Genomic DNA, 22,693 nt, shown 5'->3' on the forward strand with positions numbered 1-22,693 from the left:
TCTTTGCTCCGAGATTTTGCAGTGACTTAAACTTCCCATTATCCTTGGGTCCTCTGGGAGCAAAAGATGTAAAGAAGCCACCGGGAGCATCAAATCAGAGCAGAGCAAGTCTAAAAAGAAACATGCCTGGATTACACGTTGTCAGTATAATTTTCAGCCACGTGGACCACTTCTTATCTGGAAGGGATGACCGTCTACCAGAGCTCATACGCACATTTACGCATGAAATGTGCAGGCAGTCTTGGAGGTAAACACGAGGAGGGTAAGTGAGGGTTCCCAGTCTATGCAGGTAAAAGCTTGTAAAGGCAAACATCTGACATCCCAACCAAGTCTCCCCTGGTTCCACTCCAGGACCTCAAATGTTCTGGAATCGAGGGAAAGGGCTTCACTTTCACAGGCTGAGACTAAAGCAGACGTTGCCCTTACACATCATTCTAGGACTGCCATGATGTCAAGTAGTCTCTCAAATTAATCACAAATTATGGGCAGCCTCATAATAGCCTTTGCTGACTGGAGAAAGAAAATACGTGACACAAATAGCCTCCCAGCACTGGCATACAAGAGACGTTTCCAGATGTTTGAGATGAATTTTTTAAATGTTCAATTTAGATAAAAATGTCATTTCCCATTCAACAAAAGGAAGGGCATATGCATGAATTCCAAAACGTTAAAATATCTTCAGTTGTGTTCAGTTTAAACTGTACATAATTATTTAAAATGCTGAGACAAATGAATGGACAGTGCGTAAATAAAATAATTACGGGGAAAATACAATATTACTTTTTTACTGTGTTTTAGTTTAAAAAGTTGTACTTATCTAGTTTTCCTAGTTGGGAAGAAGGTATATATTTCTGATGCTAGAATAATCTTCATATTTATTCATTAATAGTATCTAGAGCAGTAATTGCACACAAATAGGGTCTTTCAAAGAATGGCTATTCTCATCCCTTTATCAAATAGCTTAGATTAGAAATCTATCCTTTTCCCAATAATCACTGATACCTCGGAGGGATTAGAAAGATGTTAGGGCTAATCTGTAACAAAAATAAATAGTTGATTTGAACTGAAGCAAATTCTAATTATGCCAAATGTTTCCATATTATAGCAAAAAAAGACAAGCATGGGCTTCCCTGGTGGCACAGTGGTTGGGAGTCCGCCTGCCGATGCAGGGGACACGGACTCCTGCCCTGGTCCGGGAAGATCCCACATGCCGCGGAGCGGCTGGGCCCGTGAGCCATGGCCGCTGAGCCTGTGTGGCCAGAGCCTGTGCTCCGCAACGGGAGAGGCCACAGCAGTGAGAGGCCCGCGTAGCGCAAAAAAAAAAAAAAAAGACAAGCAATGCAGAGTGTTTGTCTTTTTTAAATTTTAAGTTCATTAAAACTAGGCAATTCATTTAAATGGTGCACAGGTTCTAAAAAGATATGAAAGGCAAAACGATGGAAAATCCCCCTCCCTTTTCAGTGCCTACCTCTTATCTCAACTTCCTGCCTGGACAAATGAGAACATATGCTTCCAACTAACAACCATGTGCAAAACTTCCAAACTATAATCTTTCATAAGCCCATTCACTGCAATTAAGGAGGCCCACAGCGTTTCCTACACGCGGTTCTGCAGTACCTTGCTTTCTAAGAGTGTCACTCCCTCAAGGTAACTTTACACTCACCTAGTGCCTGTAAAATGGGGAATAACACATATGTGCTTATTATGTATCTTTAGGAGCCTAGGTTGTCACAAGGATTATAACAATTTTCTATAAAGTTGCTCACTTTCCAATGCATCTGTGCATCCCATCCACCACATTTAGATGACAGCCTAGTAACCGATTGCTTCATCTGAAGCCACCCCCCGGGGAGCTTCCCAAGACGTGGATGCATTTAGCAGTAAAATATACGCCTGGATATCATAGTGATTTGCTCCATAAACTTTTATGAGAAACATTTCTTGATCTTTTTTGATTTCCTGGTACTGTTACATTTATGAGGGGCAGGTGGGCAGCTAATGGGTATAAATGCTCACTGGCAAATTCAATTTATTTTCTATTTCCTGTGAGCTTTTATTTGATTATTATTCACTCAGGCTTCCAATTTAAAGATTTTTCTATACTTGTGTACCCATATATTTCTCCACCTGTGTAATTTCTACTATTATAAATAAAACCCTAATTTTTAATAAAGTTAAAGCCAAATCGCCATTTCAGATAATTTTGTACAAATTAAAGAAAATATTGGCCATCATTTTATATGTTGCTTTCTGTATCTTTTCCAGTATTCTACACTGTTAAGCTTTCCATATATTTTGGATGTTCTATTTTCCTAGATACATTTCTAAGTATTATCCAAACATTAAAATGTTCTTCTTGGGGCTTCCCTGGTGGCGCAGTGGTTGAGAGTCCGCCTAACGATGCAGGGGACATGGGTTCGTGCCCCGGTCCGGGAAGATCCCACATGCCGCGGAGCGGCTGGGTCCGTGAGCCATGGCCGCTGAGCCTGCGCGTCCGGAGCCTGTGCTCCGCAATGGGAGAGGCCACAACAGTGAGAGGCCCGCGTACAACAAAAAAAAAAAAAAAAAAAAAAATGTTCTTCTTATATCCATATACTGATTCATATAAATACTGACAAAGCATGTTTACTGAAATATAGTGCCAATTATTATTATGTTAGCCATGAGTTTTTTCTTATTTTCTGTATCTAATGAGATATAAGCGACTTATTTATGATAACTCAAAAAATACCACACACACACAAAAAGCTATTAAAGATTTACTTATCGTAAATCTTGAGTATATCCCCAAATACTCTCTACCACAGCACACCCTCTTATTTCCTTCTTAGGACTAAAAGAATTATATTCACTTTACTTGCTCGCCATGTAAGAATATGGATCTATAAAACAGCAGGGATCTGTCCTTTATTCACTGCTGAGTCCCCAAGTAGAGGCTTCTTTTTTGTTAAGATTGTTTTGATGTGGACCATTTTTAAAGTCTTTATTGAATTTGTTACAATATTGCTTCTGTTTTATGTTCTGTCCTTTTGGCCAAGAGGCATGTGAGATCTTAGCTCCACGACCAGGGATCGAACCCGCATCCCCTGCACTGGAAGGTGAAATCTTAACCACTGGACCTCCAGGGAAGTCCCGAGACATTTTAAGTTCAGGGCTTAAAGGTGAAAAAATGAATAACCCCATGATTTTCAATACTATTACATGATTTTATACTACATAAAATTAGAAATAAAATTACTGGTTTTATTTTTCATCTCTAGATGAAGTTTAAAAAACTTCAGTAAACTCTATTTCAAGTTTCTCAAACAATTTAGAGACTATTCATTTTGAAATGTTAATCATATAATCTGGATGTGGGTAACTATTTTCCAAATATAATAGCACTCACTGAACTCACAGGACTGTTGTGAGGATTAAATGATAGAATTCCTGCAAAGTGCTTAAAGCAATGCCTGACAGATAGCAAGAACTCAAAAAGCCATCTATTAAATGTTTCTATACATCAATCCTCCAAAAAACTTCTCTCGGCTTTCAAGTTTATTCTACCAATGAATGCTTTATCCTACCAATGAATGCTTTATTCTACCAATGAATGCTTTATCCTACCAATGAATGCTTGGTAGGATTTTATTCTCTTGGCTTTCAAGTTTATTTTTTCCATTACTAGGTGAGAAATCCCTGAAAACTGTAGTCAGTCTCAATTTGCGTGAGTCATAGGGAGGAGAATGACTGTGCCCAGGTTACAGCTGACACTGATTTGCCCTTGACATTCAGGAAGTCGTTGACCCTGCATCTCAGTTATTTTATGTGTTCAACAAAAGAGCTGACTCAGCATTAGCCGACCGATCACTCCCACATCTGACAATCAAGGTATCTACGATTTCTTCACTGAATACTTTGATGGTCAAATTTTGAAGAGCTCTGTTTTTCCATTAAAATTTTTGATAATTCTTTCAGCAGTGTATTTGCTTATTTTGTCTCTTGTCCTAAAATACTATAAGCTCTACAAGAGAAGGGACTATTTATATATAAATGATATATAATCTGTTAATTTAATTGAAGGTCAATGACAACAGATGCTTAAACTAACCTTATCTCTAAGTTGGCACGTGTTGTATTTATTATTACAACAACGTAGATATGCAACTATTCACTCTATCTTTTATTCTAATCAGCAGGTATGTTTTAAATCATATTTTGTCCTTGATGATGTCACGATGCAGCATTTTAACTCAAACATCTCATCTCAGTAAATTTTCCACAATTACTCTACACATTTTTATTTTTGCAAAGTCAACATAAATGTTGCAATAAACTTTTTAATTACATCTATTCCTGAATATCTTTGTCATGATTTACTTCCTGATACAGAATTAGAATTTTGTGGTAATTTATAAGTTAGACTGATTATTCGTGTGAATGTATTGGTCAAAAGTCATTCACCTTTTTATTTATATTGCTGAGGAAAATAGCACTATATTTAATATCTAGAGCCTTCAATAACCTATAACCTCTAGAGGAGACTCAAAGGTTGAATACTAACCATATTAGGAAAGTATTGATCAGTGAGTACTGTATTTTCATTTCTGTAAAGCTTGACGTGATTTAATGCGTGAGGTTAATTTGTTGAGTTTTCATAACTGGCTGTTCCATAACCTAGATCAAGAATATTATAGGGCAAATTTTTACTCATGTCCAATTATTTCATGTGTTTACTGTTTCCTGCACAGCATAAAGATCAAATTTTTTGAAAATTAAGAAAATGGGTCAACCAACATTGAAAAACTGCCCCAAAGACAGCAGACGAATATATATGGGTTACATTGTTTATATCCATAACGTTTGGCCCTAATATGAATCCTGTCAGAGCAGAATTTCTAGGCAACATCTAAGAAAACCACTGCCTGGAGATTTCATATAAAATAAAATGTTGAAAACCTGTTGTTATCCGGAATTACATAAAGAAAAGCAAAACTATCTAGTGATAAAATAAATTTTAACTTTAGTGGATGTAATTTTATGAAACATTTAAATATATCAACATACAGATATAATGTTTATAAATACTGAATTTATTTTTTAACTAGTTTTCTCTGTTCTGTCCCTAGCATATTTTAATATTGAAACAAACCTTTGAAATAAGACTTAGTTTTGTTTAATTTAAAGAATATTACTTACCAGTGCCTTTGTAGTATTTTGTACAGTTACCATATTCAATATCTTCCTTTTTAATATCAAATTGAGGCAAAGCAATTTTTTCTAATTGAACAGGATCCCCTGACTGCCAGATAAACCGTAAGTCGTCAGTTGTGTAACCAACTATAAACAAAAGGAAATAAAATATTAGTTTGAAATATAATTACTGACACTTCTTTAACATTTTAACATCCAGATATTAAACACAGAAATGGTAAAACAATAGGCCTTTTTATGAAACTTTTGTTAGAAATGTAAAGAGGTAAAATCTATGGCCACTAATAAAAATATTAGCACAAGTTACAGGTAATTGGCTTAAAGAAAGAACAAGCTAAAATAATCAGCATATCACAGATGGTAAAAATCCTCGGGTGTCATGAACAGTAGTACATCTGTCTATGTCAGAATTCCAAACTGTCATCAATGAAAAAGTAGCAAATAAGTGATATTAGCTTTCTGAATGTACACATTTACAATCATGCAATATGCTACCTGGAGATTTTTAAAGAAACTTAAGCACCAAAATGGGTTTTTTTGAAGAATTCACTACCAACTTCCCTAGAGGAGTTGCATGGCCAGAGGAGAGCAATAAAACAGCCCCTCAAATGGACATCACTCCATCACTAGAGCCTCCTGGAACCCACATTGTGGGCTTAGGTAACCTGGCTACAATTCAAGGGCCCCATGGGTTTACAGCATGTTGTAGCCTACCGTTCAACTCTTACATGCCTATATTTTTTAAAGCCATACTTTAGTGTATCTAGTAATAGAATTGAAGGTATATACACATTTGGAATTATTTATAAAAAATGCATATTGACACACAGGCACACGTGTATACAATACACACACAGACGTGTACATACATACACTTATATCTGCAAAATCTCACATTATAGTTAGAAAGCAAAAAATATTGTTCAAATTTAGGACCCAGCTTCAGTAAATTAAACAACAACAACAAGTAACCACTAAGTGACTTTAAAGCATGTCATCAAGCAAGCACATACATTTTATAAGGTGATTCTTTGTAGGAATAGGTCACAGTATATGGGTATTCAGGCTGAAGATTCCTTCCATTAGTGTTAATTTTTCAAGTTTTATTTCCTACTTTGATTTTCACATGACAAGCTTCATAGCAAATTAATTAATAAATATATTTTAGAGATAAGCATTTCAATGACTACACCTGATACCTCTTTTAGAAACTGAAAAATATATGATTCTAGAAACATAGAAAATCTAAAATCCAATTTTGTAAAACATAATTTTTTTATAGATCCATAGAAAATGAATGCTTGGTAGGATTTAGATAATATTTTTCAATGTTTTCCAAATTTTCTGCTCTGAAAAATGTGGATTTAACATTAGAAAAGTTATTAGGACATCATTTTCTCCTTTACCTTGCCTATATTACTAACTCAAATGAAGGTGGCGATTGGAATAAGTTAGAAGGGTACACACCTACACCTACGACAACTCAACTGAAATCAACTGGTAACAAAAGAATTCATCTATCTTAGTATACAAATTAATACAGTAAAAGGAAAACTATAATTTCCCTAAATAACTTATTCTAACGTCTATTTGGAATCAAAAGCATTAGTTTCACCGTTATTATCTAAGATATTAGTAGCATGTATTGCCTAGAAATTTTAAGCATTTTTATCCCTATGGTGACTTAGGGTCTCATTTACATACAGCTCTCAAGTTGCATCTTGCAACGTTGTGTATCCATGGGAAACAAGGTCAAGTCCAAAGGGCACGAAAGAGTAATAGATAGCCTGAAAGCAGAAACAGACGTCTTAGAAGTTGTTTAACACATGTCTCTGTGATATGCTGATTTTTAAAGGAAAATATGAATCTACAAATATTAGAGAGAAAAGAGTACCTCATGCTGACGAGGACATCTCCATCCCGAAAAATAAAGAGGAGAATATTTTCCTGGGTTACATCATGAAAATTGGCACTTTTTTCATTTGCAAAAAATAAATCAGGTTTCCACAGACACTTGTACATCGTGGGGTCCACCGTCAGGGCATCTGAGCCCCGGAAATCACTAGGCAGCTTCAGTCTGGGGTCGTTCCACTTCTGTCTCAGGAAGATGTTGACTCTATAATCCTGGGAAAATTACGTGTGCGTGTGTGTTTACTGCCATTTTTAAGAATGCGTTCAGCACCAGAATAAAAAGGGTTCAATCATTAGCAGCACAAATACGTTTGCTCTTCCAACATTAACAAGGATCACAATAGCTTGGTATAAAAAGCCCCTCGTGTCTTTCTAAGACTCTCTACAGACATCCTCTTAGCGCTTGCGAGTTCAAACGTCGTCATAGAACTTTACCAATAATTGCTTTACTGTAATACAAACACCAATTATACCAGCGGGTTAGTTGGTATTGTCAAAAAAGCACAGGAACTGCTAAATACTGCCATTATTCTTCCCCCAAAAGTAGGATACATTTTCATTAAAAATAGATAAGAAGCCAAGAGAAAATATTTCACTTGTATCTTACTAAGTAGCAAACTACAAAAATAATTTATATGTATATAAAGCTACAAGGGGGTTCGGGAGGGAAGGATTGGGAGTTTGGGGTGTGCAGATGGAAGCTGTTTATCCATAGGATGGATAAACACCAAGGTCCTACTGCAGAGCACAGGGAACTACATTCAGTAGCCTGGGATAAACCACCATGGAAAAGAATTTTTAAAAGAGTGTGTATATAAGTATAACTGAATCACTTTGCTGTACAGCAGAAACTAACACAACACTGTAAATCAACTGTACATCAATAAAAATAAAACAAAACTACATATATGTTTAAAACACATACTTTATACTTGAGGAAGGAAAGGAAAAATGATCCTTGCCTACTCATACATGTAAATGATTATACAGAGGTAGTCAAATAACAGTTGGATTTTGCCAGATGAGAGTACGTGAAAAATGTGTAAATGTTTTTTTCAACTCCAGTAGGAAAAGGTTTTGAAATCCACTAAACAGCTGATAATCTTTCTTCAGTTTTTTCCTATCTCCAAAGTTTTAATTGTAAAACTTTGTAAAAGTTGGATTATATCAAGACATGTATATTCTAAGAATATATGAACCTGGAAACATTGTTTGATACCCTAATACATTTTATATTTGCCAGTGAAATGAGATTCTGGCACACACTGGGTTACTGGGGTATATACAGTCCAAAGCAGCACGGTGGCATTATGCTCAGGTTGTTTTATTTTAATTTTATATGCTGAACTCAGAATATGCACCAAAGTGCTCAAGGCATAAATGACATTGGGCTTCAGCATCCTTATTTTCAACCATTCAAAATTCACAAAATACTATCTATCCATGGCCTTTTGACATGATCAAAATGAATCAGGTCATAAACTTCAAATCAAAATCCAAATATTTAAATAGGAAGAGATGATAGATTATCTTTCTTTAAATAATAAGACCTAACGTATTTATATGAAACATAAATGCGCACATTTTATTTATGTATAAAATAAAGCATAAGCAATGCGCAGTGACTAGGAAAATTTGAGGAATTCACTTCCTCTCTCCTATGATGTTCAGATTCTATAATAGTAATCAGAGGAGGGTAAGGTACATATTGATAATAAATATTTACTGAACTACAAACAGTGAAGTAAGATTTAACCTACCTACGTCTAACAGCTAAACTTGATGTCTATAAAAACTGCAACACATATAACGCAACATTGTAAATCAACTATACTTCAATTAAATACATGTTTAATAAATAAATAAACTTCAACACATAATATAAATTGATTGTTAAAAATCATACGCAGGTGGTCTTGAAGTGCGAAAGTCAAATAAATTAAGAATTATGTAAGCTGGCACTGAACATATCTGTACCACTGGCAGGGAAAACAAAAATAACATTTTCCTAATCAAATGAACATGGAATCAAGGAGGACGTGAAGGAGACCTAGGACCCTGGAAGATGAAGACCTGCACTACACAGCTCCATTAACTTTTTGTCAAATATAAACATATCTTACAATTCATAATGGGACTTAAGCGGTTACCTCATATCTGATTGTGACAGCTAAAGAAATTAGCTCAAAACATGTCCAGGACATAGGCCTATCAGCTGGTAAGCCTTCCAGTGGCCACAATGCTGCTTCCTGACCAAAGTTTTTCTCATCCCAGAAAAACATGCATGGCCCCCAACTTAAGAAGAAATAAACCATAGATCTGATCATTTTCAAATAAAATTCCTAGTATGCTAGCTTCGCTAAAGCACACGGTTGATATACGCTTGCCATTACTTTGCGCACTTAACAGTATTCAATTCCAAATTATTTGCTAAAAAGCTTTCCCGTAATGATCAGCCAAAATGACTGGTATTCTAAAATTATATGCAGTAAAAGCTATTCTATTACCCTCTTATAACTACTGTTTCTTATCCAGGTAGATCATCAAACACTACATGTTCAAGCTGTGGTACTTGAAATACGTATTCACGGTATTACGATAAAATACTGGGTCCTAGGGGTCAGATGAGGTTGCCGATGTATCTTTTATAAGCTCATTATTAAAGCTATGGTCCCTTATTTTGGTCAATAGCCATGACATGAAAATACTGAAGATGAATTTTTCTTTAATTTTTCATTTGCTTATCCAAATATAACTATAGTATCTTTGTATAGGTATTTACTACGTGCTAGGCATATTTGGCCTAAGTGCCTTACAAAAATATGACTATTTTTGGAAGTTTATACTATGAAAATGGTCTCTTGGTGCTCATAGATGCTTCCTATTACTGGGAAGTACAAGGTAAGCTTATTGTCGTGTTTCCTTTCTGTCTGGCAGCTAGGGAACTGAAAGCTAAACCCTATAGCTAATTGAATTAATGTATAGCTCACATCCTGGTATGACTATCATTGTATGGCTCCTACACATTTAGTACTGTTTCAATTACTTCATTGTATTTTTGTTATTCTTATATACTGTAAATCCTCTCCAGAAACAGGGGGCTGGATAAAAAAATAAATAACCGTTGAGACACTGCCATATACTGACAAGACTCTTTCAGTATTATTTGGGCACAACTCCCAAGCAACTTTACCAGTGTGGCTTCTAAAACTGGATGCTTTGTTTTAGCCTAATATTAGGTTTTATTACTTTAAAGAGGGTGAGAAATATGTGTAGAGATAGAAGTACTAAGATCTCATTGGTATTCTTTATCTAGACCCAAGCAACTACATTTTGCTTCTTAGTAATTAATTTCTAAAGACACTATATCAGTATTTTTTTAATATCAGAAAGATATCTGACAGGAATTAAAGCAACGCTAACCTTTAACTTCAGCATATTTTGCATAATTAAAAAAGAAGCCATCTTACAATGTTTGGGGTGGAACTTCAGGAATTAAGCCTGCATTATGTCGAGCTCCCCTCGAAATCTCCACACAGGCACACATTCTTTTGGGAGCCCTGTTCTACTTCCCACCTATTTCCAAAATGGAATGGTTAACTCATCTAAAACTGTATCGCCAAATTACTTTTCTTTTAAAATTTTTATAGCAATTGCAATAGTGTTTTTCCATGTGAAGTCCATTTTTCTAAATTCTTCTTGAAGTCTAATCAATGTTTCCACACCATCCCAGAATATATTCATGTCATTTATCATTTATTAAGTTCAAAGCATTTGAATCAGCTGAAAGCTGATGAAAGCCCTAGATAGTATCAGAGACCTTGACAAAATAAACTGTCTGTGTGAAAAATTACAAAATTACAAATGATACAAGAATGTTTTAATCTACAGTCAACCCTCTTTTTGTTCTATATGTCTGAGACAGGCTGGGACCTGGGACCTGGGACCCTTTGCTGCAGGGCTTGCACCTGGACACACGTTTCCTGCAGCCATAAAGAAACTATAAGGGACTAAAAATAACTGACAACAGCAAATGGAAATGAGGGTGTGGAGCAGTAGGAGCTCTCACTGCTGCTGGGAATCAAAATATTACAGCTACTTTGGGAGACAGTTTGTCAGTTTCTTACAAAACTAAACACTCGTATCATATTGCACTCCTTGGTACGTACTCAAAAAAGTTGAAAACTATGTCTACACAAAAACCTGCAAATAGGTATTTATTGTAGCTTTAGTTATAACTGCCAGAACTTGGAAGCAACCAAGATGTCCTCCAGTGGGTGATGGATTAATAAACTGTGCTCCATTAGGCAGTGGAATATTATTCGACACTAAAAGGAAATGAGCCATCAGGCCATGAAAAGACATAATGGAACCTTAAATGCATATGACTAAGTGAAAGAAGCCAATCTGAAAGGGCTGCATACTGTATGATTCCAACTATAATGGCATTCTGGAAAAGGCAAAACTAAGGAGACAGTAAAAAGATCAGTGGTTGCCAGGGGTTAGGGGGAGAGAAGAATGAATAGGCAGAAGACAGTGGTTTTCCAGGGCAGTGAAATTCTTCTGTTTGATACCATAATGGTGGATACATGTCATCATATGTTTGTCAAAGCCCATCAAACGGGCAATGCCAAGAGCAAACCCTAATCTAAACTCTGGATTTTAGGTGATGATGTGTCCATGTAGAGTCATCGACTGCAACCACAGGACCACTTCGGTGGAGTAAATCCATAGTGGAGGAGACGCTGCACGTCCAGGGGTAAGGGGCTGACAGGAACTCTCTACGCTTTCTACTCATTTTTGCTGTGAACCTAAAACTATTCTAAAAAATAAAGTCTACTTTAAAAAAGGAAATGCAAAAAATTATGTAAACAAAAGGAAAGGGAATAAATAAAAAGTTAGCCAAAATTTGGAGACAGGCAAAAAGATGGCCCTTTCAACATCACACTAAATGCTATCTAACAAGCCCACCTAAGGGTTGTATGAGTCTCTAGGAAAATGTAACTTTGTTTGACTTGCCATTTTCTATGGATTAGGGCCCAGACTCTGTACAATTATGTCATTTCAAGAAGATTACTAAATTACAAATGATTTCTGTCAGGTAGGAAAGACATTCCCAAAGGTATGCCTTTATTGCCCTGTGGAACACTAACAAGTATATCTAATTTAGCAACCTAATTGCAGCATTCTTTCTCTCCAGTCTCCTGAATTCTCTACTGAATCAGCTTTACTATCTGGCTGGTTCCCTCATTAATGAGTTAAATAAATCACTGACATGTCCTTACAATATTCATGTTTTTAACTTTTTAAAAATTGTGCTTTGTTCTCAAAATGTTAAGTATAGAATTACCATATGATCCAGCAATTCCACTCCTAGGTACATGCCCAAAAGAATTAAAAGCAAGAGACTACAACTGATATTTGTACACCCTTTTCCATAGCAGCATTATTCACAATAATCAAAAGGTGGAAACAATCCAAGTGCCCATCAACTGATGAACGGATAGACAAGTGTGGTATATACATATACACACACCCTGGAATATTATTCAGCCATAAAACGGAATGACATTCTGATACATATTACAACATGAATGAATCTTGAAAACACTACCCCAAAAAATCAAGACTAAGAAAGAGTTTGTCCAATATTCCTACCTAGAGAAGGAATGCAGAGGAAAAAATAACCCTAGGGAGGGTAAGCATTTAAAGGGCTGGCTTTCTCAGAAGTCTGAGAAAAAGAAGAAAGCCCTGAGAATGTGATTTCACCAAACCAGAGTCAAAAGCTTTAAGATGGTTCACAGCAATAAATGCCATCAAAGGTCAAGTACAATCAAACTGAATACTTTCAGCAAATGAGGGAGACACTGATGATTTCAGCAAAACACTGTGGCATATAAAAAGCAAGATGACAGAGAATTAGGACGTGAACAACGTTGCCTATCTATAAGACGAAGATAATAATGATACACCCACAACACAGGCTTTTTATCAGCAATAAATGAGAAAACATATGTAAAGTATACAAAGTTCATCTGGCTATATTAAGCACTAAGCAAGTATCGATGTTTTGTCTCATTATTGATAGTATATGTCCTTAATGTTGTTATTCTTTTATAATGTTGGTAATAGAGGTGAATAGGCTTTTTGCCTCAAAAAAAAAAAAAAATCAAGCCTATACCGTAATTCATCGGGCTTGCTCTGTACTGTGATCGACCTACAATTATTCTAAACGGTAATCCATTTCTAGGTCACAAATCTTGAAACTGCTTTGAGCATCTCCTGAAGTGAACTCTTCTTGCTTTCAGCTGCACTGATGTAAATTCAATATACCACAAGCTTTGAGTCTCTACTGTAATCCTTTTTCAAATTTTATTTCTGAGTAGAACTCCAGAGTTGTATTACAATGAGTATCGCTGAAAAACTGGAAATCAGTTACTTCATTGTATCATTCTTGGTCATTACGTCTTATTAGCTCATTAGGAAAGTGCTTCCAAGATGCTTTTCTATTAGTTGTGTAGCTACATAGTATTATATTCAGTACAAGTTGCTGCACGCTGATGCATCTTTTAAGAGTGTTTAAAAATTTCACAATTTAAATTAATAGCTTTGGCTTAACATTCATTAAAAGATAAAAGATTATTAATTAGTATGCTTTGGTCCATGCTTTATGGGCATTTCTAAATAATTGCTACTTATTGGCATTTCAAAGGCTCTGTATCTAGATAACTAACTTAGAAACCTATTTATTTTCATTTTCACTTATTCAATCACTATACTTATAGCTCTATCATTTATTTTGCAATAAACAACTTCCCATCAGAAACAGACCTCTTTTATCACCGGGAAATTACTTAATTGTTTTGAAAGAACTTGGTGACAAATACTATCATTATTCATTCCAAATAGCACACTAATAGTCATGATCTGGAAAATGGATGTTCTCCAAGATTTTCAGTACCAATTAACACCCAAATTACACTACTTATTCAAGGCAATAAAACATTTCACGAGAAGGCACTAAAAGTGGTTAGTTTCATTAATGATATTTTAATATTAAGAACCGTTCATCTATATTTTGTGTTGTTGTTAGGATACCTCTTCTGGTTACTTGTAATTTTTACCTAACGCTCACATACGTGATGTTTCCTCATTTGATTTCTTTACATTACGATAAAAAAAAAATGGCGTTCAAGAAAATAAAGAAAATCAACTCTCATAGCATCTGGCAGCATCATAATTAAAGTTCTGTCAACAGAGCTGTTATAAAGCCTGGTGCGAAAGGGATTTAAATTTGGTCATTAGTGAGGTTGGAAATTTCATGTAAGAACTGCAAGCTACCAAAATGTCAGTAAAAATTCTTAGGTTACGCTTTATCTATTTTTCTCCATATGTGATTTTTAAAAGTTTTTAGTTAAATACTGTTTAATCACACCTTATGAATATTTAAATTTTTCTAGACCTATGTCAACATTCCACTTTTATTAGGGGTGCCTGCTAGGTGATACAATGCGACCACCCTAAACTATAAACTACATGAGTTGCAGTCTGCTGGACTGGATATGTAGCAAGTGCCCAATATATTTCTGTTAAAGACAGAAGGGAAGAAATAATTTCTATGACATTTTGACAGGTTAGGATATTTGGCTAGCACTGTTTACACCATTGATTTAATTTTTCTGTACCAGCTGATAATGACAAATTTTGGAAGGAGAAGATAAAACTGGGACATTTCTCATCCTTCCTTTTTGTCTAAGACAGTTGACCCTCGTACAGTGCAGGGTTAGTAGTGCCGACCCGCCATTCAGTCAAAAGTCCGCGCGTAACTTTATCGTGTGCACTTCTGTATCTATGGATTCAACCAACTGCTGTAGATCGTGTAATACTGTAGTATGTATATAGTACTACAGTGACAAAAATCTGTATAAAGTGGACCCGCGCAGTTCAAAAATGTGTTGTTCAAGGATCAGCTGTACAGTCCTCTTACTTACGACGTCTGATCACCAGTGCTTCTGAATAATATAGCTAAGAGAAATAGGATAGAGAGTAACTTAGTAAACTAAGACAAGTTGTAAGGAAAGAAATTTAAAGTTACATATAGAAGAAAATATATAAAATCAAATTGCTTTAAAACAACAAAGATAAGTAAGTGCCAAGAACTAGAATTAAGGTCTTTGAGCTGATCCCAAATATGATTTTCTTCTTGAAAAGGTCATGCAGCACAAAGGCATAGAAAGCTTGGCAGGATCATGAATCGTAGTGCGACAATAATTCAATATAATTACAAAGCGTGTCTACACCAAAGAAAATGGATTGCATAATCAGGCTTTTATTTCCATGAAAGAGTTCTTACGTACTTCTGATAAGGTAAAGTGTCTGTGTACAGATCGTTACAATAAACCTAATACCTAATTTCCCCCACAAGTGCAACAGTTCACATTTTCAATTCTAAAAACCAACTGATGTAAGCCAAAGGTAGGAACTGAATGGAAAAATCAACAAATATTTTCAGTATAACCATAGAGCAGATGCCACCTCGCCTCTAACAAACCACTCTTTTGTTTTGAAGGTCTTATTTCAGTAGTCACCAGCAGTAGCATATAAACTGATACAACAAGTGACTGCTCTACCAAATTCAAATGAGGATGATTCCATTTATTTGATGATTTGGGTAATGCTGCGATTAAGTCAGTAAATATCACTTACAGCATTAACAACGATGTCTTACAGAAATGGAAGGTAGCAGAATGCCAACGAACACACCGACATGAGAAATAGGAACCATAAAGCTAAAAAATGAGATTATGAAACAAGCTGAAGGAGCACATACATAACCATGGAGGTTAGAAGGGCTTAAGGAGTATTAATATGGCTGTGACGTTGTTTCTTCCACTACACAGTTACAGTTTGTGAACAAATGTGAGATTGATTTTAGTTTAGCAAGTTAGCCTCTGAATTATGTCCCTGCCACTCTCTCACTTCGTCCCAGCTTACCCTTATACACTACCAAATGTAAAACAGATAGCTAGTGGGAAGCAGCCGCGTAGCACAGGGAGATCAGCTGGGTGCTTTGTGACCACCTAGAGGGGTGGGGTAGGGAGGGTGGGAGGGAGGGAGACGCAAGAGGGAAGAGATATGGGAACATATGTATATGTATAACTGATTCACTTTGTTATAAAGCAGAAACCAACACACTACTGTAAAGCAATTATACTCCAAGAAAGGTGTTAAAAAAAAAATAGCCTCTGAATTAGAAGACAAATAAGCAGGAAGGCATGTTTTCCAAACAGAATTGGCTAAAATGTCCTTACAGCAGTGTTAATGTGCACCACCTCGATGGCTTCTTTGTTTGGTAATGAACTTCATACACTGGAGGAAAGGGCTGCCCTCCTCCTTCAGAAGTTGCCCCACCTCTGTCTGCAGTTCCTCACGCTACGCCCACCCGAAGCTCTGTGTTCTACATTATGTTTTCTGGAGTAAGCAACTGCCGGTTAAAGTAGAAAGATCTGAGCTGCAGAGGAAAGCTCTGGGCAACACTGAAGCTTCCAAATTTTAGGGCTTCCTTTATTTCAGCAGATCTTTGTAGGGGAATTTCCCAGGGGGTTATTCATAAACAAAACCATAACTGTACAATGAAGCTGCTAACAAACATAAACGGTTCATTTTCTTTAGGATAAGATTCTATCCTGACAGTACGTTAATTTGCAAATGCATGACAACCAAACAGTGAACCACTCCTAAGAGTTACTATGCCAGGCAAAATGCTGTTGCTTTATTTCTATAGTTTTTTCGCTCTTTTTAGGGTGTAACACATCAAGTACACAACAGATTCCAGCACAAGCCTGTCTGGTATCACAGCCTACACACTATTCATCATACTGTCTCTATGAACATATATCTTATATTTAGACAAATCTAAGGCTCTCTGCTTTTCCAACCTCTTTTTTTTGGAGGCGTCTTTTTGTTTGTTTTCTTTTGTTTTTAAGAAATATGCTATCCGGTTATTTTCAAAAAGCCAAGAGATCTAACACAACATTGTAAATCAACTATACTTCAATAAATTTTTTTTTAAAAGACAAGAGATAAATTCTGGTTAGAATGTAGAGAAAGGGGAACAATTGTACACTATTAGTGGGAATGCAAACTGGTACAGCTACTATGGAAAACAGTATGGAGAGTCCTCAGGAAATTAAAAATAGAACTACCATATCCAGCAATCCCACCTCTGGATCTATACCCAAAGGAAACAAGATATCTAGAAGCGACGCTTGTATTTCCATGTTCACTACAGCATTGTTTACAATAGCCAAGGCATGGAAACAACGTAAGTGCCCATCAATGGAGGAATGAATGAGGAAAATGTGGTATGTATATACATATATAGTGGAATATCATTGAGTCTGAAAAAAGAAGGAAATACTGTCATTTACAATAATATGGATGAACCTGGAGACCATTATGCTACGTAAAATAAGCCAGACAGAAAAGGACAATTACTCCATGGTATCACTTATATGTCGGGTCTTAAAACAACGTTGAATTCATAGAATCAGAGAGTAGGAGAGTGATTGCCAGGAATTTCGGGGTATGGGAAATAGGGAGAGGTTGGTAAAACGTATAAACTTTAGGTTGTAAGATGAATAAGGTCTGAGGATCTAATGTGTAACATGGTGACTGTAGTTGATAACACAATTGTGTAATTGAAATTTGCTAAAGGAATAGAACTTAAATGTTCTCATCAAAAAAAAAAGAGATAAATGTGGATGTGCTAATTAAGTTGATGGGGGAAATCCTTTCACAATATAGAGGCATATCAAATCATCACATACACTTTAAATTTCTTACAATTTCATCTGTCAGTTATACCTCAATGAAGCTGAAAAAAAAAAAAAAGCCCACCCTGGGTGATTGGAAGGAAAAAGAAAGAAATAACTGCTCTCCACACGTGGACCCTCTTAGTTACCCTGCTGAGTCATCACTATTATTTCTGACTGGTGTCTACAACAAGTAATGAAGAGCAAGCTTGTCTTAGATAACACTTTTTTCCCTTAGAAGACATCCTAATGTTATCTCTATATCGAGAATAGTTTGTACCTTTCCTAACTATTAAGCAACAAGGTATTAGGGCATCTGTTTTTGGAAAGACTGAGTAAATCTATAAAATATGACAGCCTTGAAACACACATCTATAAAACTCTGTCTTATAGGTATGCATGAAATAAACACTGCAAAAGCAAAAAATAATACTTATGATAAAATGGAACACTTCAGTCTATTTGATGAGTATGGTTCCAATTCTGAACCTTTGGGCTGTATCTTCACAACACAAGGGAAAGCCAGGTTATTTCATCAAAAGAAACAGTAAATATAAATAATTTGGTTCCTCTGCATAAAGGTCTCTAAAACTAACCCTCTACTATTATAACATTATTTGCTCTTTTTTTTTTTTTTTTTTTTTTTTTTTTGCGGTATGCGGTCCTCTCACTATTGTGGCCTCTCCCATTGCGGAGCAACAGGCTCCGGACGCGCAGGCTCAGCGGCCATGGCTCACGGGCCCAGCCGCTCCGCGGCATGTGGTATCTTCCCGGACCGAGGCACGAACCCGTGTCCTCTGCATCGGCAGGCGGACTCTCAACCACTGCGCCACCAGGGAAGCCCTGCTCTGTTTATTAACCCTATAAATGTTCAACATGAGTCTATTGTTTAAATTTGCTTGCCAATTTTTTTATGGCTACGTGGACTCACTTTTTGCTAGACAAATAGAATTTATTTGTTCATTTATTTAACCGGTATTAGTTAATAATATGACATTATTTATGTGTTCACTAACTGAGGGCCTATTGTCTCCTCACTTTACAGGAAATGAAGAAGTTGAATACATTCTTCCTGACTTAAGGAGTTAATAGTCCATCAGAGAACAAAAGGAAAAGACACAAAAATAGTTGCATTACAGTCAAGAAGCGATCTGGTTTAACAAACAAACGTGATAGAGCTGAAAGACCTGGATGGAAAAGGGGGCACAGGGCGAGTGGGAGTAGCTCAGAGTAAGAGGCCCTGATTACAGACGAGAGATGGAGGTTCGAGGCAAGTAGCGGCGACAAAGACGCTGCTGAAAACTGGTGGGATCTGGTCCCAGCAACGGGTGCTTTGGGCTCGCTACTGTGAAGAGCAGGCAGGAGGACAAGAGACGATTATGTGAGAAATTACGCAGTATTTTGTTATAATCCTCAAAGAGCCTGTAAGAAAGTTCTTACTCCTTTTCTGTGTCCCCCACATGTTTTCAGCTTGACACAATTAAGTAACCACTGATGGGACCTAGAGAAGTGTAGAATCTGATGTCTGGGAGGCATTCAATGCTCATTAAAGAACAGATACATTAATGGTACTGCCTGAGTTGGGACACATATGTAGCCTTCATGCAGATGAGAAAAAACATCCCTGCATTAGTTGTCCTAAAATGCAAGATAGAGTTGGGAATGTTTCCCACAGGCTGAAACACCTCGATGGTGGTGTTTCGGGATTAGCGTAATGGTGCCATGAAAGATAAAACAGGGTACAGGGAAGAGTATAGAGACCAAAGAGATCCCCTGAAAGTTTCACCTTGAGAAAATGAAATTTCTCACTCTTGTTAAGTGAAGTGCTTAGATAAACTAGTCATATTTTCAAATGATGAGGGCTAGCCTTGTCTCCTGAGTGATATATGGTTGTCTGTCCTTTATTTCAGAGCTGTCTTCTACTGATCTATACTATATTAGACATACAGCCATTTAGGTGAACTAAAGTCACTGCAAGTGAATTTTGGACTTGATTTCAAAATCTTTAATTATCCAAAATATCTACACACTGTCTAAAAAAAATCAAGTACTCAGGGCTAAAGACATGGTTCTATAAAAAATAAATAACATTCTCCTCACAATTAATATATTATATTCTTATATTAATTAATATAAAAACAGGTGTCATAATTTAAATGCAATATACAATTGCTTTTGTAACATACTCTGCTGCTCCTAGGAATAAAGGAAAACATATTTAAAATCATTCTTTCTCTGGTCTGAGGTATTCCCTGAAAAACTCTACTGTGTTCTAACCATTGCTATTAGGCTTTTAATCCAAACCTTATATTATTCCTTAAGAAAAATATAAGTATCTCAAGAAAAAAGATACCAAAAAAAAAAAACATTAAGCTTTCTTTCTCCCACCTAAAGTATCATTTCAGCATATGGTTTTTCAAAAAGGGTACAAATCTAATATGTTAAAACATTAATAAGCAAGTGGACTGTACCGAATGTCTTCTAAAAGCTGAGGGGTAATTGCATCACACATGGCTCAGGGCATCTACTAATCACCCTCCACAGACATCTTTGCCCCTAACGCCCAACTCACCCTGGATGGCAGCCCCACCTCAAGCCTCCCTTCTCTGTTCCTTTCGCTCTTTTCTGTCCCTCCTTTCTCTTCCTGGCCGTCTCCTTGCCCTTTCTTTGTGTCGCATAATCTTTTCAGGGAGCTCCGCTGCTCTAGTTTAGGAAAATCAAATTTGCTTTTTACTATTCTCTGCTCCACACATCACAAAATTAGCACAAGAGAAAAAACAAAGATTCTTCTCAGGAAATTGGAAGGAAAAAAAAAAAAACTATGAACACTTAAATATTTTTGAATGCTTCTACACATAAGCATATTAGGAAAAAATGTCACTCCAGAATATTAATTGCATAAATCCTTTTCCCAGGTGGTATCCAATTAGCCGTTCAGAGTGAGTACCTTAATTCTCCCAAGTCTGTAAGTTTCAATGCAATATAAAGACTAAATTTGAATTGCAAAATCACAAAGCCATTGAAATCACTGATTCAACAAAACCCTGAAATTTGAATATTTTATACTAGGAGACAGATTGCATTTTTTTCCCTGAGAGTTACTCCTTATTCTTCAGTTATAATTTCTTCCACTATCCTCTAGTTAAAATCTTCTCAATTAAAAATATTAAATTAGTTGTAATCTTACCATTGTTGTCTCTTGAATAGATCCAAAACTGTTGATAAAAATGTTGACAACTACATCAACAGGAATGCCTGTCAATAAAAATTAAGGATATATTTAGTAGCTGTAAAAAACTTGGTCAGAATCTTCACTTTTTATGGTTTATGCATTTGATTTTTCTATTTTTTCCAATCCGTATGGATGTAAAATTATAAACCTATGGTTTCAGGATACCATGTTCACAGTTGCTATTGACTTATTTTTCTAAATAGGGATCAACACACAAATAAAAAATGAGTTACCTTGTACTTTATAGCATTATTTATTCAGAAATATTTCTCTCTTAAATTGTAGAAATTCTGGGAAAATACATTTACCTTAAATTGTTTTTTAATTGGGCTGATGCGTTTACTTTAAGAGATTGTAAATTATTCTTTAAAAAACATCATTTTTAAAATATGGGTTCTTTTTTGCATTTTATAATCATTTTAAATTGTCACCTTAAATGGTAATGCAGAATCCAATTACAACTGCTATATTTTGATTTTTAACTCATGAAAATGCAAAGTTAATCAGACATATAACAGAATCATTATTAAGATTTTTGCCTGACCTGCTGGAAAATCATTTTAAAGTTCATAGAGTGAGAACTAAGTATAATGTTGCCAATTTCTTTCTGTTTCTTTTTTTTTTTTTTACTCATTGTGAACCGCTGCTTGGGCTAACAAAGGGAAAATGTGAATTTAGCCTTTTAGCCACATAACCTCTGACTGATGAAAAACAGGTGTTGAATCGATACAGGGTAGACATGTGACAACCCAGAGCACAGTGCTGCTGAAAGTAACCGCAGGTTCTGGTAATGAACAAAAACCCTGTTTTTATAACAGAGTCGTATAACTTCACTTGACTAGAAGCAGCTGCAAGCTTTTCTTCCTTTCTTTCTTTCTTTCTTTCTTTCTGTCCTTCCTTCCTTCCTTCTTCCTTTCTTTCTTTCTTTTTTCCATAAAGGAAAAATAATCAAGCCTTATAATGTTAATCCAATCTACATTAATACCTGTCCTTAACCAGCAACAAAGATGACAGTTTTCCAGAGATATGTTCATATAACTTTTCCTAACTCATCAAGAGGAAGCAAGAGAGGAAGAGAGAGAGGAAGAAAGAAAGAAAGAAAGAAAGGAAGGGAGGGAGGGAGGGAGGGAGGGAGGGAGGCAAGCTGTACCATCTTCCCACAACTTTTAGCTCAAGTACAGTTTTGGTTCTTGAAAGGAATGATAGGAGATAATGTTTTCTTGAAGAAAACATAGTCATTTTATTCACAAAGTTAACACGCTTTTAAAAACCATATGGCCATTTTTTTCAGCTAAAGAGTAGAGGGAATTTTTTTAATCAATGTAAAAACCTAATGAAGATTAAAAAAAAGAATTTAAATGTCTATCAGAGCGTTCTCTATCCTCAAATGAGTATACGGCCATTCTCCTACAAAGTAGAACTTTGGTGTCTGAATGAAAGTCAGAGCCTAAATTTTAAATTATTAAGGTTAAGAATACAAAGTACTTAGAAAGCCCATCAGATCGGTTAGCCTATTAATTCACAACACATATTTTTTGTTTTT

At 35.9% G+C, this 22,693-nt stretch overlaps 1 protein-coding gene across 1 annotated transcript in view; it reads right to left on the reverse strand.

The window, feature by feature from the left end:
- Positions 1–22,693, reverse strand: part of GLRB (glycine receptor beta) — a 43,385-nt gene that overhangs the window by 15,774 nt on the left and 4,918 nt on the right. The window contains 4 exon segments of the mRNA XM_089911288.1: positions 5,179–5,319; positions 6,898–6,980; positions 7,088–7,317; positions 21,106–21,173. Of these exon segments, the coding sequence (XP_089767414.1) occupies positions 5,179–5,319; positions 6,898–6,980; positions 7,088–7,317; positions 21,106–21,173 (522 nt within the window).

The sequence above is a fragment of the Delphinapterus leucas genome, chromosome 5 (assembly GCF_059928025.1).
Source record: "Delphinapterus leucas isolate spDelLeu-1000000601 "Yukka" chromosome 5, BTC_Dleu_Yukka2, whole genome shotgun sequence".
NCBI lineage: Eukaryota > Metazoa > Chordata > Mammalia > Artiodactyla > Monodontidae > Delphinapterus > Delphinapterus leucas.